The sequence below is a fragment of the Protopterus annectens genome, chromosome 7.part0, assembly GCF_019279795.1.
Source record: "Protopterus annectens isolate FY-2018-M chromosome 7.part0, PAN1.0, whole genome shotgun sequence".
Classification (NCBI taxonomy): Eukaryota; Metazoa; Chordata; order Ceratodontiformes; family Protopteridae; genus Protopterus; species Protopterus annectens.
In genome coordinates, this window is record NC_056739.1 from 70,555,607 (window position 1) to 70,580,219 (window position 24,613).

The 24,613-nt window shown below is 40.8% G+C and overlaps 1 protein-coding gene across 1 annotated transcript in view; it reads right to left on the bottom strand.

The window, feature by feature from the left end:
• Window positions 1-24,613, bottom strand: part of ITPR3 (inositol 1,4,5-trisphosphate receptor type 3) — a 2,403,054-nt gene that overhangs the window by 332,603 nt on the left and 2,045,838 nt on the right. The window contains exon 48 of the mRNA XM_044076491.1: window positions 6,114-6,306. Coding sequence (XP_043932426.1) covers window positions 6,114-6,306 — 193 coding nt within the window. The remainder of the gene's footprint in view (window positions 1-6,113; window positions 6,307-24,613) is intronic.

Sequence of the window (24,613 nt, forward strand, 5' to 3'; positions counted from 1 at the left end):
TTAAATACTTTACTACAGCTCGTGGCAGTCTGACTTGTTTTTTTTGGATAATATCTATATTTAATAATGAAACTTTCTATATATTTTTAACTAAGGTTTACATTTGAAGTATTTTACACAACAATATATATATATATATATATATATATATATATATATATATATATACACATTTATTTATTTATTTGGTTTTAACATTCAGATTCATTCATCTTTAAGGTCCATGTGTTTCAATGCATTTACATGTTTAATTGAATTTGTTTATCCATTGGTTCATTTGAACTAGATTAGTTTATTTATTCATCAAAGGAAGAGAGGTTAGGTATCTGATGAAGTTATTTTGACAAAAACGTATGTGGATTTACTTTTACAGCGTTACTGTGCTGCTGTGAGTTCGTTTGCTGTGCTGTGCTGCTGTGATTTCGTTTGCTGTGGATTTATTTGTGCTTGTGTCCATTAAAGAAGTTGTCCGTTTGCTGAGCTCTGTGTGTGCCTTATTTCAGGTTTACATAATAATAATAATAATATGCCCCAATGTGCCAATGCTGATGGAAGTAGGAAAGGACATTTTGTGACATCTTGCAATGCATTGTCTAATGATATAATATATAGTACAAAGTATTATTGGCCTTTTCTTGTGGAAGGAAGACATAAGGTTACTAATTTATGGCATGTCCCTTTGATTTCTTTTAAAAGGGGACGTAGTTTGAAAGACATGTTAGTACATGCAACATTTTCTACACCTAGTGTGAGTTTTGGTAATATTATAGGATAGATTAAGTACCTGGGTATGTGGGAGTTGTTCAGTTGGTCCATACATTAGTAGTTTTTTTGAGAGAATTAAATGTCACAAATTCAGGCCAGTAGCAGAATATACGTGCAATACAATGGAGATAGTGTACTCACTTAAGTGTTCCTGCAATCTTTTTTATATTGGTGAAAGAGATCTTTTAGGGTTAGATTGCAGGAACACATTCAAGGTATTAAAAATAAGAGAGAAGAAAGTCCCATTGCTTGTCATTTTAATTCTGTGCACGGGGGAGTTTGTTATACAGAGTTAAGAGGCTGCATTTTGTTAAGTTAAAGCTGTTAATGCTACTTGTTTAAAAAACAGGTTGTTGTGTAAAGAAACTGTTGCATTCTAATCTGTGAATGGATATCTAAGGAAGATGAATGGTCCACCTCTGTAAAACTGACAGACACCAAATCTGAACCAAGAGCCGCCTCCTGGTTATTTAAATAAGGATTAACCATGGATGAATATGACACACTAGGAAGTATGACTCATTGTGAAATTCTTGATTCGGATTGGTTATCCAAGGAAGATGATTATAATACTATTTTTATTGGTTCTTTCTTTGGTTTATCTTGGAATTTATCCCTCGGGCAAAACTTCTATATGATTGGCCAAAGGTATTTTAAATAAGGAAACTCAGGATTTGATTTTAGGATCTGAAGAAGGCTTTATGCTGAAAGCGCTTGTCCGTTACCTGAGTTGCTGGTTTGTTCGTTTAATAAAAGTTTTAATGTTTGTATTTTAACTCTATGGTGATACGCTCATTATTTCTTGGAGATTTCAAGGAAGGCTGAAAAGGTTTAGGGGCTCCCTAAATTATGTCTCTCTTTCATCAGACTGTTTTGAGTACCTAGGTAGTACAGGAGTCAAACAAACCTTCCTCATCCAACGAAGAATATTTCAACTTGAATTAATTCAGAAAACTGATTGTGAGTATTTTCACATTAAAAGTGGGGTCATTTTTATTTTGCATCTGTGCTCTTCTTGGAAGACATGTTTATAACTTTAACTATTTTATTTTAACTATTTAAGTTAGGTGTTTTTTTCTGCTCAGTACAATCTGGCCCTTCATATCTATACAGCTATCTTTTTATGTTTTTGTTTAATGTATTTTTTGGATACTTAATTGCTAAAGTTGTAAGCTCTTTGATGTACATTGTTGTTACTGACAAATAAACTGTTACATTAAAAAAGAAAAAGAAAACTTCTGATTATGTACCCAGGCAAATGGCTTATCAGAGTCAGCACAATCTCATACACTCTTAAAAGAATGCAGAGCTACCTGTGAAACAGGAGCAATATTTATTTATTTGCAGTTTGTTTACCAGGATAGTCCACTGGGCCACAAGGAACCCATTTTCAACGGAGTCCTGGGGAGAAAAGCTCCAGTAAGTGCAAGTATAATACATTTCAGAATTACAAGATTACAGAATAACAATTCTTACAAATTTTACATAACAGCGTTTCAGAGTGAAGCTACCTTCTAAAAATAAAACAGTGGCAGAGATGTTCCTCAGATTATCAAAACAAGTCAATATGCATTTCAACAAAAGGGCAGGACAGCTGAAGATGTGGAGGAATACATTCTCTTCCCAAACCTTTCAAAAGCTTTTCCCTTCTTGTCTGTAGAAGTAGGATTAGCATTCACTGTTTTTTAGCAGCTGGATTACAAAAAGCATTAGCTGTTGGTTTTGATTTGTAAGACTGAGGAACTTTATAAAGTCTGTCTGCCTTTTTAGGAACTGAAGGTTGACTATTAGGCATACTGAAGGCAATAAGAAAAACATCCTCCTAGACTGGCAACAAAGGACAAACATGAGTTGGTAGTGGCACATCCACTTATAATATGTCATATTTCTTCAAAGATGCAGAAACAATAACTTGTTCCCATACAGCAACTATTCATTCTGGATACAGTTTCAGAAAAATAAATTTCCTCTGACAGGAAAAAAACCTTTCCCTCTGAATAAGAATCTGTGATATAGTAGATGCTCTGTCCCTATTCCTCTCATGTTCACCTGACAAGGAATCTTTAGAAACTGAGGAAAATGACTTATTTTTTTCCAAAACGTTCCATTCATTCATTCATTCATTCATTCATTCATTCATTCATTCATTCATTCATTCTCTACAGTTTTTAAAGCTAGCCAAATTAATACATTCTCCTTTATCAACACATACATGAGGAAGATAAATGCTTACTCTCTGTTTCTATATTCTAGGAAGTTCCCTAGAAGGGTACCTACTCAAGGATGCTACCTTACCCCAGGGAACAAGTCTTTTCACTTGGCTATGCAAAAATGCACTTCCCACTGAATCTCCCCTGTCCAAAGAAATTCTCTCTCCCATGCCCACTAAAGACACCTGAACAGAAGCAGCAGACATGGCTAACCCCCAGTCCATGGTGGTGGAAGGGACTACATTAGAGGAATCCAGAGAAAAATTGAGTGGTCTGAAGAATAACAACAGACGGCCATGACAGAGTCAACCACCAGCAACTAAGACACTGATTGAGGCCATGGTATTGGGAAGGGATCCTTAACTTTCTTGTTTTTATTCTGTCCAGTAGGAGGAGGGACTGAGGAACTGGTATGTTGTTCCACGTCCCAGCTGAGAATGAAGTCTGAACCCCAATGAAGAGTGCTGGAAGGAGTCGATAAGAAGGTAAGTTGTCACTGAAGTGTACGCATGTACAAGACACTAAAAAAACTCCTACAATATACCAGTTCCTCAAAACACAGCAAAGTACTAACAAATTAGCACACCTCTGCCACAAAATAATGCCCCAAATACAATTAACCAGTTCCTGCTAAAACAGTTGCCATACACTTCAAGTGCCAGTATTCTTAAAGAGATACAGTACAATTTTTTTTTCAAAAAAAAAAAAAAGCAAATGAGTGGAAACGATTCCCTAACAGGTACTTGTCTTCCAACAATGGAAGACAGGAGCCAACTGTTGATCCTCTGAAGCCTGGGAGGAGTGCTCTCATGGGCAGCACACAGGAGCTCGAGACACAGCACCCTAGAGACACATTAAGGAGTGAAGTAAAAGCTTTTGGAAGACTGAACAGCCATTGTATCCTTAGCAGGATATAACCAATATAGCTAAGGCTACCGCAGCAGTGATTTATGATGAACATCTACACATTTCTTCAAGCTGCAGCAGACTACAGGTTTGTAATAAACAGTTGGGGCTTCAGGGGGCATAACTACCACAAAAGGAATGTACGAGGCTCTTTGTCAGCTACCAGAATTATACTTCACAAGGCCTTACTATGTCCAGAAAAAGATAATCAGTTTTAGTGTTTTTCCTATTAGTTTGTAAGGTGTAATGGTTTGTGTTTCAGTAGGCATTTTCTGAATTCATTTTTTACAAAGATGAGTACATCAAAACCTACAATTCTGACTGTCAGACACACACACACACACACACACAAACACACACACACACACACACACACACACACACACACACACACACACACACACACACACACACACACTTCATACAAAAAACCCACATACACACATGCTATTTCAGACAGAGGGACAAAGCTCACCCTATTGGCAATGGGACCCTTTATTATTATTGTTATTATGCTATCATCTCCGACGTCACCACTATCACAGAAAAAAGAGCATGTTAACAACCAGAGATTCCCAAATGCAGAATGCACAAAACTATACAGCTCACTCTACATTAAAAACGTTACACACACACACACACACACACACACACACACACACACACACACACACACACACACACACACACACACACACATTCTCCTCCACAACATATACACATTGCAATAATACTACATATCATACAATACAGTTATGGTATATGAGGTCGATAACTAATTGGTCGACCATTATCTCTCCAGTCCCGGTTCCTCTTTGATCATACATTTGTTAAATGGCTTGACTGAAAGATCACAGCTCATGTCTCTACTATTTTCACCTTTGCAGGGTGCCTCTCTTCCCCATGTTTAAGTGACATGGAGTTAGAGAAAGTTGTTGGAGGAGTAAGTCCTCCACATTGGGTGGGGGTGGGGTGCACAAAACATACTAGTAGTGTTTTTCTTTCAGCAGATTCAGTGTGATTTTCTTTGATTAGTTGTATGAATCAATTTGCATTTGGTAGGTTTGGAATCATGTTGTTGTACTCGATCCTTACAACTATATGAAACACAGCTTAACACTATTCACATAAATATGACACGCATATACCATAACTCTCACCATTCATTTCATAAACACAGTTTGTACAGTTGATATAAATCAAGCAGTACAATTTGCACTCCGAAATGTTAGGCATTCCTTTAAAAGCAATGCTGTCATCACCAGTGGGTCTGCAGACCTGTTAATGCAATGGAAGTAGCACAGATACATGTAAATGAGTTACAAGGAACCTACTGTCCTTCCCACAGATACACTATTAACATTGTTTAATCGGGTCTATATTATATGAACAAACACTTAAAATGTTGAGTATGACATGCTCAACAGCTTTTAAGTGAAAGTTCATCTTAGCGAAACCCCAAAATATCGAAACAAGGAGTTTCGAAAAGCTATAGTTGGCCCGCCGTCAGGAAGCTAACAGCTGACCCCTGCAATGTACTGTACACCATTACAACCTCCCCAAACCAAAAACAAATCAACAAACAAAATAAAGTGGGGGGCTTTGCCCCCAAACCCCCCAACGTGGGGGGCAATATACCAACTCCGAGACTGCACCACAGTGGAGGACTGTCATAACATTACACAGGGTGAACGTTGACTGCACCACAGTGGACGACTGTAATAATGGCGAGACAGGGTGAACGTTCTGACGTCAGCCATTGGCTTCCTCACAGCTGGCCAACTGTAACTTTTCGAAACTCCTTGTTTCGACATTCTCAGAATTTGCTTAGATGAATGCTCGCTTAAAAGCTGTCGAGCATGTCGTACTCGGCATTTTAAGCATTAGTTCATCTAATAGGGAACTGTTTAATCAAACTTGTTAGAAAACGTACATTGTTATAAAAAGTAAAATCTGACTGCTTTAAAGCTGAAAAGTGGGGCTGCATCTTAGCAATGAGAATGCTGAGACATTCATTCCGAGCTGTATCATTTTACATGACCAGTGTTCTAATGCTGTCTGTCAGTCACTGCTCACTAATTATCATGCTCTTCCTTTCACTGAAAGGACAGTAACAAATTAGAACTCACAGTTATTCCATCTAGATAAACCACAACACTGAAGATGACACTATTAGAAGCACGTGATACCCCCCCATCCCACTGAGCAGACTCAATGAATTATTGTCCTTACTGCGAAGCTTCTTCTGCCATTCCATTTCATTGTACAAGAAAGATGTCTCCTCAAAGAAGTCGCTGACTTTGCTGCCTTGCTCATCTTGTTCTGTGGTAGTAAAGACTCTGTGCTTAGATTCCTCAGTTAAGTACTCGCAGATACTAGGTAATGGAAAAATGATTCTCTCCATACTTCGGTCCTGGCGTACAATCTGCAAAGGAATGCAATATTACTGTCAGAAGTGGTCTATTGCTAGCAGTTACAATACTGATGATATGATTTAATGCACTCCATCTACAGATACACTCTGTTTATGATCATAGACTTCCCCATTCTTAGTGAATTCAGTTCCAACACAGCTTACTGTTACAACATATTTTTTAACACCTTTAGTGCATTATCACTTAAAACATAGGCAAACCTACATTTACATAAAAGAAAATAAACCATGTTAACATGTTTACCTTTATACAATAATCTTCAGTCCAACATTATATAAACTGCTGAATTCCTGTGCTCCCTTGAACCTCACTCCTCCTCCTCCTCCTCCAAAACATTATTCTGCATGTTGTTCCCACAATTTCCAGTTTTTCGACATAATTTGCTCCTAACCTTTTCTAAAGATCCCATTTCCAGTTCTGTTATCTCTGTTACAATATTCATTGCTTTAAGTTTGGTTGGTTTAGAACAGAGATGTAGCTGGTTCGATTATCGTCCTGGGCCAGGGCTATGGGGTCTATATGAGATAATTGAACTTTCAAATGTTCAACCGTCATGTGGTCAACACCATATGATCGAACTTTTAAAAGTTTGAAAATCTAATAAAAGAAAATAAACTACACAAATAACCTACCTGAAAGTTTTAAGTAGGGGAGGGCAAGCCTCTGAGCACCCCCCACACCCCTCGCTCTTTAAATATACCAACTAAGAGATCGCACTACGGTGCAGAAAAGGGAAATCTTCCCATTCCATACTGTATGGAGATCTCTGTTAAAACGTTCAAACTTTCAAAAATTCGATCATATGGACCTGAGCTATAAACCAGCACCTCACTCCCTCAGCACTTGAAAAAAAAAGCACTTCAATGTAATAAGTCTTAAGTGATTGACTTATTACAGTTAGATCTGCACAGCCCCCAGCAAGAAAAAAAAAACAAAAAACAAGTGGCCAGAAATAAGCCCCTCCATGCCTCACCCATTCATGTTCCATTTCCGTGCCTTGCCCCCAACCATCCTTTAATATATTAATTAAAAAAAAAACATTTCTTCTTTTGAACTGTAGCAAAGTGTTTCCTACAAATGTTGCAAGGAGTTTTTACAGTTTAGACCACCTGAGCATCCAAGTGCTCTGGATTATGTGGAATGCTCTGCATTTAATGACGAGTGAAGCCACTGTTCTGCTGTTCCGCATTGAACAGTAGTGGCTCCGCTACACGCATTCTGATTGGTTTGTGTACCGCAATTACTGTCAATCGGCATCACAGCACACAAACCAATGCATAGCTCTGCTGCCCTTCCACATTACACAGCGTTGGCTATGCTTCACAGTTTTTGATTGACTCGTACACCACATCTACAGCCAATCGCGAATGCGGTATATGAGCCAATCAAGTAATGCTTTACAGGAGGACAGAAGCCAATGAGAGCTCCCCAATGCAGGACAATCACGTTCCAAGAAGCCTTTTTACGCCAAAATAATGGCTTGAAAAAGGCTTCCAGGAAGCAGTGATCGTCCAACAACAACGGCGGAAAACCGAGAATAAGGAAGAAGCGTGGCTGGGGATTAAAGATATCAAGAGTTGAGCGCCAGAAGAGGAATCAGCAGCTGAAGGGACTTCAGGGACATGACCATCGCTTTGGTGGTTCCAGGAGGATCAAGATCATCAGTAGAAGGCTGAGGTTTTGTTTTGCTGCCTGCATGCCTGCTGGACAACCGGGACTGATTTTCGTGTACCATATGGAGTCTGTGGATTGTATTGAGCTGCTGGGGACAAGTTGGTAGAAGTAAGTGTTTTTTTATAACTGTAGCTGCGGCCAGGGCATTCAGAAAGGATTCAATCACAGCTCTTTCATTTGAGCTGTATTGTTTTGCAGATATTTAAATGAAAAGCTCAGGCTTTTGTAAGGAAGACTGCCTGCATACAACATGCATTATATAATTTGAGGGGTTAAACTAAATGTTTTTTGTCACTGTTTCACTAAAAGATTTTTGTCACTGTTTCCATTAAGGGTCCAGAGCAAGAGTGAGCAAAAAGAAAAGTGAATATATTGAAGTATTAACTGATTGTGTTATGTATATAATCATTACAGCCTAGGTATCTCTGTAGTTAAAGCTTACTGATGCCACTGGACATCAAAAACCATGCTGAATACAGGGTATACAGAGCTTTTGTTTTAAAGCTGATGTGATATTTGACTTCTATTTAGTGCTGCTAAAATATTTAATATTATTTGTGTACTATTTATATGTGTTCTAATACTGGTCATATTTCTGTAAATATCTCTAAAATCAAGTGACATTGATATAACTATTAGCCTCATATGAAAGCTCACAAGTGTCTGAAGAAAATGCTGCTGGCAGTATGTGTTGCTTGAATGGTTACTGAGATCATAAGCTGTGTTTATTTTGACTTATAAAATCAAGTTTAAGACCAGGAATAAAATGAATGCAACCTTTGCAAATATTATTTTGTGTTGAATATTTTCCCATTTACAGTTTTCAAGTAACATGTATGGTTCTAGAGATGAACATTTGTTTTCAACTGGGATTACAACTTTATTTTTTTCAAGGCATAGGGTAAATATTATAAGACCAAAATTTAGTGTCTCTTTTTTTGTGCTGTTTGCCCCCTAGTATGTCTCTGACAGTAATTGCCAACACAGAGCATGTTCTAGCAACTTTCTAAGTTTATAAGAGCAATATTTAAAGCGTCTGTAGTTTTATGTTGTTTATCCCTAGTATGTCTCTGACAGTAATTGCCAACACAGAGCATGTTCTAGAACTTTCTAAGTTTATAAGACAATATTTCGTGTCTTGTTGTTGTGCTGCTTACATTATGTTGGGCTTTGTGCAGATTTCTTCCACTAAATGCTTCAGAGGTATGTGGATGGATGTGAAAGGTGAGCATCTTTATAGTAATGGGATGCTTTAAAGTATCCCGGTTTGTTTTCTAGTAGAACTTTAGTGTCTTTTTATAATGGCAAGATGCTGAACTGCTCAAGGAAAATATTGAAGTGACTGTATTGCGCTGCTGGTTGACATGTTAGAAGATGGGAAATTTTTCTAATTAAGTTCTAATTTCTTAATTCTAACTTCTAATTCAGAAAACTTTTTATTTTGAATTCTCTTGTCAATGCCTCAGGTTTATAGCAGTTATTTTTGTCAAGTCTGGCTTTGTCCTTCACTCTACTCTGCTTTCTTTACTCAGTGGCATTTTCCAGTAGTTCCCACAACTGGAAACTAAGCACACTCATGCCAGTATCACTACAGCCTTTGTGCACTTTGGATCAGACTTTTTGCCATTAGTGTGCTATTTGGATTTTAAGGTAGGGACCCTACCTTAAAATCCAAATAGCACACTTTTTGTTGTTGTTTGTCTTTCGGCTTTTCCCAGTTAGGGGTCGCCACAGTGGAACTCCGGTCCGCTAATGATTGGCAGTAGATTTTTACAAACACCAAGATGCCAGCTCGACGTTCAAACAAGGCATGCCCATTTATGCATGTCTTTCGAACGCCCACCCAACTGCGTGAGGACATGCAGACTCCACACAGAAGGCACTCCCCACACTCGAGTTGAGAATTGAATGGGAGAACCTCTTGCTGTGAGGCAACAATGCTACCGTTGCACCACCAAATGGCACACTAATGGCAAAAAATCTGTTCCAAAGTACACAACGCTGTAGTGATACTGGCACGAATGTGAGGGTTTACAAATGTTGGGATATGTATGTGTGCTTCTACTTAGTGTGTTTTTATTTTTCATGGTTAAAGATGAGAGATCTTGCATTCTTTTGGCCTTAACTGTTTCAAGACATGATGTCTTAAATGGCACATTCTTGTCAAAGTAGAAGGCCCTGGTTTTAAGTACCTTTTTAGGCACCTTTAACAGGCCCAAGCCTGGCGGTAGGACAGGGGTAGAACACATCTAAAGTGGTGAATGTGAAATGCAAGTATCTACCATGATCCATGACAATGGCACGTTTCGTGCTGTGCGAAAATAGGGTGTTCCCATTTTGACCACTTGTCACACATTGTTAAGGTCTGTGTTCCACATTGGCCTCTTAAGAGGATGAGACCTATGCAGACCACACATGGAGTGCTACAGCGCTCAGGTTTAAATGCAATACTGGCTTTTAAAAGCCAGTATTGCATTATAGAGCGACTGGGATTGGCTGATTGTGCCCATCCAGCATTTTGCTCCCTAGGCTGTTGCCCCTCTCACCCCACCCTAGCTACTTTACTGGTTTAGATGTTGGTTTCCATTTTACAGTAATTGCTTTTTGGCAGCCATCATACTTAACTTAACAAGGTCTTACTGCATCTAGGCAATTCAGATCCAATACCCCAGCTGAAAAAATTATTTCCTTAGTTACACCCATTTCCTCACCCAATATATCTGACAGGTAGCACTATTGCAACATATTAACTTAAATTCGCTAACATATCTATCTCCTCACAGTCTAGCAATGGTTATTTACAAAAGAAAACATTTAATCTTCCACCTTTTCCTTTATTCCTGCTTACTCCAGCTTCTATTTTTTTAATTCTGACTGTTGCCTCCTTCCTAATATCTGGCACCTAGACGATAAAACAGCAAGTCTATCAGTCTGTGATTCCATCAGACACTATCATATCTGATAAGACTTCATTGCCAAACAGTCTAGGGTACCACCACTCTTTTCCCATTCTGCTTAGCTCTGATGGTACTTTCTGAAATCTTGGTACTCTCCTGGTTCTATTGACAGCCAAAATATAATTATGACCCATGTGTTTGTTTATAACACTAAATGCACTGTCAAGTACACTGCAGGTTGCCAACTGGTGTTACACCACTGTGTTTCCTACACTCCATCTACCTATAGGAATTTTATCTACAGAAAACAGAAAGTTATGTACTTACCATAACAACAGATCTATGTTGTCTGCTTCTGTCCTTCCTCAATGGATGGGTCTTTGGTTCCAATTTTGGCAATGCTAAACTTAGGATCAAAAGCTCAGGCTCCTCCCCTTACCCATAATCCCCTTATCCCTAACATTACCTCATATTGAGTTTGTCCACAATTCCTCACAGAGTGAAAACTCATCTTTAACAAGTAGAATGTTGGATATAACCATCCACTTATATTTTCATCTGGAGCTTAAATCAGCATGTGAAAAAGACCAGGAGATAGATCTGACTGTCACACCAGAAACCAGGAAAGAAATAAACTTCTTATTTTTGAGGGGGGAAGGATGGAAGCAGACAACACAGATCTATTGTTATGGTAAGTACACAACTTTTGTATCCAATGTTCATTCTTCCATCTGTTCTTCAATGGATGGAACAGAGTCCCCACCTCGAGATATCTAGGGGCATCTCATGGAAGGATATTCTGGAGGATGGCTGAAATGAAAGCAGCACTATTTTGGGAAAACAAGCCCAGTTTGTAATGAGAAATGAAAGTATGAATATTTGACCAGGTGGCAGCCGCACAAATATCATCAACAGATGTTTTTGAAAACAAAGCAATGGAAGTTGGCACACAGTTTAGGCAAGTTAAGGCCCTTCTCCTTGTACACATGAGAAATACAGTCATTTGGAGACTCCTTGTCCCAATTTGGCTTTGGAGAAGGAGACAATAAGGTTGATCAGACTTCCTAATATGTTTGGTATGATGAAAATAGAAATGGAGTTGACGATGCATGCCCAGCAAGTGTAACATGTACTCCCCTTTGCTGGTAAAATTAGGAAAAAAAAATGGAAGATTGATGGATTGGTTTAATGAAGTTTTAGTTGCCACTTTTGGAAAAAAATGATGGGTTTGTCTGTAAAGATATTCTATTATTGTGAAAAATAAGAGGGTTTGCAAGGCAGGGCTTGTAGTTCAGATACTCTCCGAGCTGATATGACTGCCACCAAAAATAATGTTCTCAGCGAAAAAAGCTTGATATCAGCATTGGCTGCAGGTTTAAAGGGATAACAGATTAATGCCTGAAGCAAAATGCTCATGTCCCAAGGGGGAGTGGAATCCCTGAGAGGAAGTCTTAGAAGAAAAGCACTTTAAAAATACCTTGGAAAATCCAAGGGAGGCTACATACAAATGAATTTCTCCTATATTAAAATTAGAAATCGCAGCTGGCTGGATCTTAATAGTAGAAAAGCTAGCTTCCTCATGAAAAATGGAGACCAGAAAATCTAAAACAATAGGAAGAGGAGCTGAACAGTGGCCCAAATTCCCAGATATACTTAGAAAAGCCCAGATAGAAAATCTTTTCCACTTGCTTTTGTAGATTTTCCTGGTAGATGGCTGCTGAGAAAGAAGTAAGAATATAGATAACTAGGGAAGAAAGCCTGGATTAACTAGCCACCACTGGAAATGAAGAAACTAAGTGGTTAGTTTGAGGGCCTGAATGTCCAGATGAGGCATTACAGATGGGTGAGAGCGTGAGAGAAGATCTAGACCTGGGTCCAGTACCAAATGAGGGTATAACAGGTGAGGCCATTTTAAGGGAAACTACACCTGGGGAGGCCAGAAAGGGGGCAATGAGTATGATTGTGATCATCTTCTCCAATGCATTCTGTAGGAATATTGAGAGGCATACAGAAGTCCTGGGCCCATTTGTGAGTCAGAGCATCACTTGATGACTTCCATCTTGGGAGATCAGAGTGAGGATCCTGCTGCATTTCAACTTGTGAGGGAAGATGAAAAGATTGTAACATGGTAGGCCCCAGCAACAGCAAGATCCTCTATACCACAGTTGGATTGCGCGACCATTCATGAGGAAGAAGGATAGAGCTGCTCAACCTGTACACCAGAACACTGCATTTCCCCAGGATGTACACTGCTATCAGAAAGAGATCAGAAATCGCCCAATGCCACACTTTTATCGCCTTTCAACATAATGGGAAAGACAATGTTCCTCCACTATTTCTTGATGTACCAGACTACTAACATGTTGTCCATTTTGATACAAATCACTCCCAGAGGTAGAACATCCTTAAAAGCCTGCAATGCCCTCATCTCCAGAATGTTGATATGATGATTGGCTTTGGAGGAAGTCCGTGTGCCTTGGACTGTCTTTCCCATGTAGTGCCCCACCCCCACCCCAACTCGGACGCATCCATGTTCACTGTGGCCAAGGGAAAAGGAGGGACAATGGATCGACACTGTGAAAACTTTGATGCCAAAGCCACCATGTTATGTGCATCCTGCAAATGTCTGTCAAGCAAATTGGGAAGCTCATGAGTTGATATATGATGGACCACTCTACTAAAAGCATCCACTGAAGAACTCTCACATGGTACCTCGCTAGGGGAACCAGTGTGATGAGTGCAGCCATAGATCCTTGAAGCTGAGAATCAGTCTGGCAGGTGGTATCTTGCATGCAAGGACGTGTAACACTTGACTCTGTAGGGTTGTCAACCTATTGACTGGAAGTTTTGAAATCTTAGAAGTTGAGTCCAAATGCACTCCAATGAACCTTACTGCCTGGACCAGAAGAAGCTTGGATTTGTCTAGATTCACAGTAACACCCAGATAAGAGCACAGAAGGAGCAAGGAGTCCCGGGTGTGGTGGAGAAGATCCCTGGGAAGGGCTGTAGCCAGTCATCTAGGTAGGGGAACACCCTTGCAGTCAGAGATAAGCTGCAACCATTGCTATGCAATTGGTGGGGGCTGTAGTAAGACCAAAGACAGGGCTCTGAGAAACCTTCTGGATCACCTGTCCAGCATAATATGGTAGCAGTCATAATGAAGGTCTGTCAAGCAAATCCAGTCATTCTTCCTCAACAAAGAGAGGATGAACTGAACAGCGACCATCTGCAACTTTGTCGGTTTGACATATTGATTGAAGTGACTGAGGTCCCCATTATTTTTTAGCAATAAAAAGTATCTTGAGTAAGTTCTGGATCCATGTTGGTCTAATGGGGCATCCTAGATGACCCATTTATCCAGTAGCTTTTTTATACCTATGGCATCTACTCCTTTTTGACAGGGTATAATGTCCAGGAGTTTCTTTGCTGATGGAGGGGGCAAAGAAAGGGAAATAAACAGCCTCTGAAGATAATCTTCAGTACCCAGGTGTCTTTGGTGATGGATATCCAGGCATTGAGGTGCAGAGATGAGTGCCATCCCCTGGCTGCCTCCACAGAATGGCAGTAGGGCACACATTCAGGAGTGCTGAAAATGCTTCTTGGAGAATGGATCCAGGAAGCTTGGGTTTGTGGATCTCACCTGCCAAGAGGGCAATGTCCACTGATAGAGTTCCTCCCTCTGCCAATGACAGGGGGGTCTATCTACAGGACTGTTTGAGGAAAACACTTGGGACTTTCAAACCACCATTTCTTGCCATCTTTGTGGTTTCTGGTGAAGGACATTTGGGGAGTAGAAAACTGCATTCCAATGGCAGATAGGATTTTCCTGTCTTTTTCACTGCTTGAAAGTGTGTCCTTGACTTTTGGTTCAAAGAGAGTCGAACCATCAAAAGGCACATTTATACAGGACATCTTGAAGCAGTCTGCAAAGTCACACAAGTGCATCCAAGTGTGTCTCATTAATGTAATGCCTGTACCTGTAACTCTTGAGGCACACTCAGTAGCATTGGAGATTAAGGGCATCAAAGTGTTGGAAAGGGACTGAAGGGTGGTCAGCTGTGGCCTCTGCAAAAATAGACCCTGAAAGAGATTTCAAAAGCACCTTTGACAAATTTCTCTAAAATCTTGTCATATGTGCCAGATAGTTTGGTGTCCTCAAGGCAAAGCTTGCTGAAGTGTATACTCACTTCCCAAACCTGTCCAAAGCCATAGACTCTCTGTTAGGAGGATGGAAAGAGGAGCTCTACTCTGCCATCTGCTTCTTTGTGGCCGCTGCAACTACCATAGAATCAACTGCTAGACCCTTGATCCAGTGAGGATGAACCTTGGGGGATACAAAAAATTTGTCTGGTTTATATGGTATCAGTTCAGCCACAGCTGGTTTTGTCCATGCCCAATTTGAGATTAGATTGACCATTTCATCCACAGGAGGGACCATCCAAGACATAGCTGGGCAGAACCCAAAGGCCTTGAGGAACACCAACTTCTCTTGGGAAGGAGCTTCGTATGAGTAACTACCTTTCTGCCTCAAAAGTTCAAGGATCTCCTCAAATGAGACATCCTCAAGGGGTGACCTGGGGGACCCTTCTCCTTCTTCAAAATCAGTATCCTCAATGAGAAAATTGTGTGGGAATTCCACATTCCTCTTCCTGTAGGTACATTTTCGAGACACCTCTGCAGTGGGGTGCTCCAGCGAGGACTTAGAAGATGGATAAAAGCCCTGGAAATGTGCTACATAGAGGCTTGATGGAACCAACTATCCCCAAAGGATAGGAAAAGCTGCATCAGGAATCGAGCTTCCTGTGGGGGATGGCAGGAGCAGAGCATGGAAGGGAAGACTGCTCAGCAGTGCTCTCTCTACAATGTTAAAAGCCGAAGGCAAGGAGGAACCTAAAACCACCCTAACAGAAACCAAGGCATTCAGCCCAGGTTGGTCTCAGAATCCCGGTCATCCAGGCTCTGAATATGGAACTAAGCTACCTAGCACTGAGATGCTGAGGGAAAGAGATGGCTCTGAATGCCTCAGAGTCGGTCCACAACCCCCAGGGTCAGTGCTGATGCTTCAGCTCAGATTCCCCCCCAGATCTGAGGTGCCCGGAACTGGATGGATCAGAGAAGTTGCCAGAGTAGAAGATGACCAGGTCTTCGAATCTGACAAGGGCAACCCTTGGATGCAACTTGTAACCATGGACCCTGAGATTGGATCAGAGTAGGAGTCCCTAATAGAAGAAGGGAAGTACCAAAACTCACAGGTCCGACAGGAGTCAAAGACAGGAGAACCCCCAACTGAATTTGGGTCCTGAGAAACTTCGTCGTTAACCTATCCACATTCAGTTCTCTGAGGCTTCTGGTAGATCAGACTGCCCTAATGGATGAAGTGGAAGGAGGCCTGGAGAAGAAATGCATTAACCTTTCTTGTAGGAAAAGAGAACAAAGTCTAGGAGAGACTGGGTCTAGTGAGAATCTTGGCTCCATACAAGGAGTAGATGCTGAATCCTATGACCATGGCAACTTGGAAATCAAAGCTGCAACAGAAGATGCAGGATAGTCAGGAGAGTGCTTCTTATCCTCCTTGGCTTTTTCTCTGGACTTTTCACTCTCCTTTCCCCCTTATGTTATTAGTTCTATATCTATAAGGTGGGAGAGGTAGAGGTAATGGTACTGCTATTATTAGCATATCTGTAAGGTGAGAATGGTATTAGTAATGCTCCAGTTATTATTACTATATCTATAAGGTGAGAGTAGTAGTGGTAATGCTCCAGTTATTATTACTGTATCTATAAGGTGAGAGTAGTAGTGGTAATGCTCCTGTTATTATTACTGTATCTATAAGGTGAGTGTCAATGGTAATGCTCCTGTTATTATTCTTACATTTGTAAGGTGAGAGTGGTACTGGTGTTGCTCCTATTATTATTACTATAAGGAGAGAGGGTAGTGGTAATGCTCATGTTATTACTATATCAATAAAGTGAGAGTGATAGTAATAACACCCATGTTATTATTACTATATCTATAAGGTGTGAGTGGTAGTGGAAATGCTCCTATTATTACTCCATTATCTATACTTTGTCTGGAGGCCTTGTCTGTTTTCTTAGTGGCAGTAAGTTTTCAGAACTGGTTTCATATGGCCAACGTATTCTATAAGATGAGAGTGGTACTGGTAACACTCCTCTTATTATTACTATATCTATAAGGTGAGCGTGATATCAGTAATGCTCTTGTGTTTTTATTACTATATCTGTAAGGTGAGAGTGGTAGTGATAATGCCGCAGTTACTATTACAATATCTATATGGTGAGAGTGGTAATGTTAACACTCATGTTATTATTATTACATCAATAAGGTGAGAATGGTAGTGGTAACACTCCTTTTATTATTATTACTATATCTATATGGTGAGTGTTTTAGTGGTAACACTCTTGTTATTATTACTATATGTATAAGGTGAAAGGGGTACCAGTAACACTCCATTTGCAATTACTATATTTACAAGGTGACAGTGGTAATGGTAACAAGCCTGTTATTATTCCTATATCTATAAAGTGAGAGTGGTAGCGTTAATGCTCCTGTTATTATTATTACTATATCTAAAAGGCTAAGAGTGGTAGTGTAATGCTCCATGTATTATTAGTTTATCTGAAAGGTGAGAGTAGCAGTGGTAGTGCTCCTTTTACTATTACTATATCTATAAGGTGAGTGTGGAAGTGATAATGTTCCTGTTATTACCATAATCTCTATAAGGTGAGAGTGGAAGTGATAATGTTCCTGCTACCACAATATCTATAAAGTGAGTGTCTTCTCCTTCTTCTTCTTCTTTCGGCTGCTCCCGTTAGGGGTCACCACAGCGGAACATCTGTTTCCATTTCTTCCTGTCCTCTGCATCTTGCTCTGTCACACCAACAACCTGCATGTCCTCTCTCACCACATCCATAAACCTTATCTTAGGCCTTCCTCTTTTCCTGTTACCTGGCAACTTCATCCTTAGCATCTTTTTCCCAATATACTCTGCATCCTTCCTCAGCACATGTCCAAACCAGCGTAATCTTGCCTCTCTGGCTTTGTCTCCAAACCTCTCAACCTGGGCTGACCCTCTAATATACTTATTCCTAATCCTGTCCACCCTCGTCACACCCAGAGCAAATCTTAGCATCTTTAACTCTGCCACGTCCAACTCTGACTCTTGGCTTTTTGTCAATGCCACTGTCTCCAACCCATATAACATAGCTGGTCTCACTACCCTCTTGTAGACCTTCCCTTTCTCTCTTACTGGTACTCGTCTGTCACAAATCACTCCTAACACTCTTCTCCACCCATTCCATCCTGCCTGTACTCTCTTCTTCACCTCTCTTCCACACTAACCATTACTCTGAACTGCTGAGCCCAAGTATTTAAACTCATCCACCTTCACCACCTCTACTCCCTGCATCTTCACCATTCCTCTATCCTCCCTCTCATTCACACACATATATTCTGTCTTAGTCCTGCTGACAGTGTGGAAGTGATAATGCTCGTGTTATTACCACAATCTCTATAAGGTGAGAGTGGAAGTGATAATGTTCCTGTTATTACCACAATCTCTATAAGGTGTGTGTGGAAGTGATAATGTTCCTGTTATTACCACAATCTCTAAGGTTGAGAGTGGTAGTGGTAACACTACTCCTATTACTACTATATCTATAAGGTGAGAGTATTAGTGGTAACACTCCAGTTATTATTATAATACCAATAAGGTGAAAGTGGTAGTGGTAACATTCCTGTTATTATTACTACATCTATAAGGTAAGAATGGTAGTGGCAATGCTCTTGCTATTATTATTATTATTATTATTATTATTATTATATCTGTAAGGTGAGAGTGGTAGTAGTAACACTACTATTAGTATATCTCTAAGGTGAGAGTGGTAGTTGTAATGCTCCTGATATTATTTATATACCTATAAGGTGAGAGTGGTAGTTGTTCATAGGTGTGTACTAGGCTAATGGCCCTGGAGCCTTTACAAGCCTAGCCCAAAAAAAAAATGCCCAGGCACCGTGCCACCTGATGTTAGTTCACAGTGCCCCTATCCAGTAGGGCAACTGGAATGATCCATAAGAGTGAACTTTCTGTTACCCATCCACTCATCAAGATTTCTCTTGAAGAGGCCAGCAAGGTGCTCTGCTTGACATGAATGATAAGCTTATTCCATAGCATGGGCAGTCTTTGGGAGATGAACCTGTCTCTCCAGCATGTTCTGTTAATTGTGGTAAGAGATTGGGATCTCTGGAGCATGTGGCATGGGGGGATTGGGATTTCTTTAGGTGTAGCATTTCAAGTAGGGCTAGGTTGGACATGGCTTTGTAAGTCAAGCAGGGATCACCTCTAAACAGACGATAAGAGACTGAGAACAGCTGAAGTTTCTTGAGTCTGTCCATGTAGGACATGTGTTTAAGGCCTAGGATCCTTTTGGTGAAGTATTTTTGTGGCCTCACCAGCTATTGTAGGTGTCTGGTCAGGTACATACCAAATGGGGAGTTGTGTTCGATGACTGGAGGGATGAGTAGAGAGGGATAATGACATATTTCTTCCTAGATGCGAAACCTTTGGTTATAAGATGTACCACGTAGAAGGACTTTCTGACCACAGTGGCAATGTGGTGGTCGAAGGTGAGGTGGGTGTCGATCTGGGTGCCCAGATTTCTTATGGCCCTTTCAGTGTTCAGTGGGGTCCCATCAATGTGGTAATTCATGGGAACTGAGTTTTTTCCAAAGGGAATGATCACACATTTTTTGGCATTAAGCCTCAGGCCATGGTTCCGACACCAGTCACTGGTCTCAGAGAGGCCCTTTTGTCGGATGTCTGCATCACTTGAGGGGTTGATAATGACTCCTAGCTTGCAGTCATCAGTGAACTTGGTCAGCCAGAGTCTTTCTGTGTTGGTCTGGACTTCTGAGAAGTAGATGACAATTAGGAGAGGGCCTAGGACCGAGCCCTGTGTGACTCCAATTGTGACTGGCTAACAGTCTGACTTGGAATACGTTCACTCTGTGGGTCCAGTCTGTGAGCCAATTTGCAACCCACCTAATGATGTAAGGATTGATGTCTAGTTTGTTGAGTTTATGTTGAGTGGGGAATGGTATTAAAGGCCTTGGCCAGGTTGAGGTAGGGTGTATTCACTGCCTTACTCTCATCCACAGCCTTGGTGACTGCCTCAAAGACGTCGACCAGGTTCAGCAGGCAAGACAAAGCCAAACTGTGTGGGGTCAAGAGTTTGAAGATTGCCTATATCTTTGTTCAGCAGGTCCATGATGATGTGCTCCATAGCTTTGCATACCAGACTCATCAGACTAGTGGGGCGATAGCTCCCAGGGTCTGTAGCTGCTCCCCTTTATGGAATGAGATGACTGTAGCAGTGCACCATTCATTAGGGACATAGCCTGAGGTAAGGCCGTGATTGGACAGGGCACACAGATGTGGTGCCAGTTCATTTTCTAGCTCATGTAGGATGCAGCCACGGATATTATTAGGTTACATGGATGCTTTATTCTTGGCTTTGGACAATGCAGCTTTTACCTGTGCTGCAAAATGGTGGGCACCAGGCATTCTTATGGTATTGTGATAGGGCCCTGGGGGGTATAGTTGGCACTGAATCTGTCAGCCAGTATGTTGGCTATATCTGTTGGCTTAGTATAGGAGGTGTCATTGTGCAATAACTCAGAGCAAATCTGGGTATTGCATTGGAAGTTTTTGATATAGCTATAGAAGCCTTTGTGGTTGTTTTTGGTGTCAGTCACAATTCTGCCTTCATAGCTGGCTTTAGAGGATTTGATAAGGGATCTCCGCTGTTTGTTGAGACTGATAAGGGAGGTTTTCCAGTCTTGTGACTTCATTTTTTTCTGCAACAGTTTCTTCCTTCTGTTGTAGAATTTATTGATGGCTGGGGACCACCAGATTGGCTTCCTTTTTTTAGAGGAGAGCATCTTAGTTCTATCTGGTATGTCAAGGTGCATGCATTTGTGTACATGCTCGTACAGTGCACTGGTGTAAGATTCGGCAGTCATGCAGCTATTTTCCATTGGCATGGGTGCCAAGAAGTTAGCCACCTCAGTTTTTAGGAGTCCAAAGTCAGCTTTAGAGAAGTTTTTCAGGGTGGTCACCTTAGCGGGGGGTGTAGGTGAGATAGAGATTTCCATGGTGATTAGTTTGTGATCAGATTTTACCAGGGAGGAATTGACTATAGGTGTGGAGCAATAATCTCCCATGTTGGTAATAACCAGGTCGAGGATGTTGCTTCCTCTAGTGGGGGTCAGAATGAGCTGGTCCAGGGCATTAGAATTGATAAATTCCAGAAATCGTTGGGCCTGTACATTGGTACTTGAATAGTTTTCCCAGCTGATGGAAGGGTAGTTGAAGTCAGCCAGTATGAGAGTATTGGGTTGAACCTTGATAGATTCCAGGGTGCTTAGGAACTTGGAGTGAGAGTCTAGGGACATGTTTAGGGTTCTGTAGCAGGCTATGACTTGTATCGCCATCTTACCCAGTGTTAGTTGTGCCTGAAGTATCTCGGATGCATTATCCTGGGCTACCAGTCTAGAGGTGTGCATATCCTTTAAGAATATGGAGACACCACCGCCTTTGGAGCTTCCAGCTGTATTCTGTGGCTGAAAGGTATGGAATGAGAGGTAGCCTGGGAGCACAGGGGTGCTTTCTGCCTCTTTAAAACATGTCTCCATTACAGCACAGATGTTGACATTCTCCATTTTGAGGAGACCTTTAAACAAGTGCATCTTAAGATTTAGACTTCTACCACTGAGCAGCATGACCCTCAGATTGCATTTGTTTGTAGCTGTTACAGTGGGATTTTGGTCTTTGGAACACTGCCTAAAAAAGGCACTATAAGGGTGGCAAAAGCCTTAGCCAGTACTTGGAATCCCACGGGTGACAGATGCAGGCCATCTCTGGCAAAGCATCGAGGTCTGTTGATCATGTCGTCTCAGGCAGACAGATACTTGATTCACTTAGAATGACACCAGAAACTTAGCCAATTGTTGAAGTCAATCATTTTCTGTTCATACTGTGGTATCATTCTGGGTGACGGCAGAATACTGCTCAGGGCTAGGGTCATACCTGCCTGGGTCACATAATCCAAGAGTTCCATCACATCTCCTTTCATGTAGTCCTGGGAGGTACGTCTCAGGTCATTCACACCCACATGGACAATTACTGAGTCATATTTGTACTTGATGTGGAGTGACCTGAGTGCATGTGTTATGTGGCAGATCCTGGCACCTGACAGACAACTGACTGTCACCTTCTCCTTGTTCAGCCTAGTGAGTGGGACATCAGTGTATCTCCTATGATTAGTACATTGGGCAAAGTGTTTCGCCTTAAGGGCTTAGGTTGTGGGGCACACTGTGATGGTGAGCTATGTGTTCTGGGGTTGGTGTTGTGGTGGTCAAGTGCATTTCTGTCTCAGGGGTCTCTGTTGTTTGGGTACATTTTTATTGAGAGCCTCCGCAACGGTGGGTGCATGGTTTGTGTTTCTATGTGTGGGTTGTGATGGTTGGTGTTTTGGAGGGCTGTGTGTTCTATGTAGTGAATTGCAGGTGTTGACCTTCTCCTATTGACCAGCTAGTCCAGTCTTGGTTGGAGCGTGCACTGCTTCCAGTTTGGTGATATAAGTGCATCTCTCACAGGTATGAGTGTTGGGAGGTAACGTGAGAGGGTTGTTTGTGTACATTAGACAGTTGCCACACTGTCTCGGAATACCCAAGTGCAGCAGGTTAACAGGGGAAACCACAGGAAATTGAGCTACAATCATACCAGGAGGGGTTGTCATAACTAATAAGTACCGGTGCTGTTACTGCATAGGAACAACTAGTGCTGATAGCACCTAAGTGTGCTACAATAAATGCTACAAAAGCCTGTTAAAGTGCTAGCCGATTAAGCTAATTGAAGTGCAGGAAGTAAAAGAGCAAGCATGTTGTAAGGGAGAAATTGAAGAGCAGACTTTCTGGCACCAGTAATAGTTTACCTCAGCTGAGTGCCACTGCGCAGTGTGCAAACATGGGCTTTTAAACCAGAAAGTTGAAAGGGATGGAAAAAAATGCCCATAAACTACAATTTCTATAAGGTGCGAGTGGGAGTGGTAATACTCCTGTTATTACTATTGCTATATCTATAAGGTTAAGATTGGTAGTGGTAATACTCCTGTTATTACTATTGCTATATCTATAAGGTTAAGATTGGTAGTGGTAATACTCCTGTTATTACTATTGCTATATCTATAAGGTTAAGATTGGTAGTGGTAAGGCTCCTGCTATTATTATTACATCTATAAGGTGCGAGTGATAGTAGTAACACTCCTGTTATTATTATACTATAGCTATAGATGATTATCACTGCTGAAGTGACATCCCAACATCATGTGCAAAAATGAGAAAAAGGGGTTGTGGATGGATACATGGATTTATAAAATGAGAGTGGTAGTCGTAACTCTTCTGTTATTACTACTATATCTATAAGGTGAAGGTGGTAGTGCGACTGCTCCTATATCTATAAGGTGAGAGTGGCAGTGGGAATGCTATCTATAAGGTGAGAGTGGTAGTGGGAATGCTTCTATTATTACTACTATATCTAAATGTTCACAGTATTAGTGGTAACATTCCAGTTATTATCACTATATCTATAAGGTGGGAGTAGTAGTGGGAAAACCACGTTACTATTGCTGTGTGTATAAGTTGGGAGTAGGAGTGCTAATACTCTTGTTATTATAGTTACATGGTGAGAGTGACACTGGTAATAGTCCTGTTGTTATTACTGTATCTATAAGGTAAGAGTGGCAGAGGTAATGTTCCTGTTATTATTACTACATCTATAAGGTGGGAGTGATAGTGGCAGTGGTAATGTTCCTGTTATTATTACTACATCTACAAGGTGTGAGTGGTAGTGGTAACACTCCAGTTATTATTACTTTACCTATAAGGTGGGAGGGATAGTGGTAGTGGGAATGCTCCTGTTATTATTCTTTTTTCTATAAGGTGAGAGTGGTAGTGTGACTGCTCCTATATCTATAAGGTGAGAGTGGTAGAGGGAATGCTATCTATAAGGTGAGAGTGGTAGTGGGAATGCTCCATTTATTATTACTTTATGTCTATGGTGGGAGTGGCAGTGGTAATGCTCCTGTTATTATTCCTATATCTATAAGGTGAGAGTGGTAGTGGTAATACTCCCTTTATTGATGCAGCATCTATAAGGTGCTTCTAGAACTTCCCAATCAACTAACTTATACTCAACTAACTCTAGCCCATAAGCTTATTCTCAACCCTTCCTTCTGTCCCTCTCTTTCTTCTGCCTTTAAAATGCACCTACCTAACAGAGTTCTAAGGTCAAATAATCAAAATCTACTCGAAGTACACAAACCGACTCATCCTCCAGGCAAAAACCTTCTTTCCTTCAGCCTCGCTCGCCTCTGTAACTCCCTACCTCCACTCATCCAAACCACCTCTAACCACTCTGCCTTCAAAAAGTCTCTTCACCTTCATCTAGCATCTCAGTGGGAATGCTCTTGCTCCCACCCCACATAACTAACTCTACTTAATTCTCCCTCAATACCATATTCTACTTCTATAGCTATGATATTTGTTCTCTAATCAGTAATATGTTAATTTATTTTATTACTAGTACGTTTCTTCTTATTGTATTAACTGTTATGACTGCTATTCTAATTTGATGAGTTCTACATTTTTT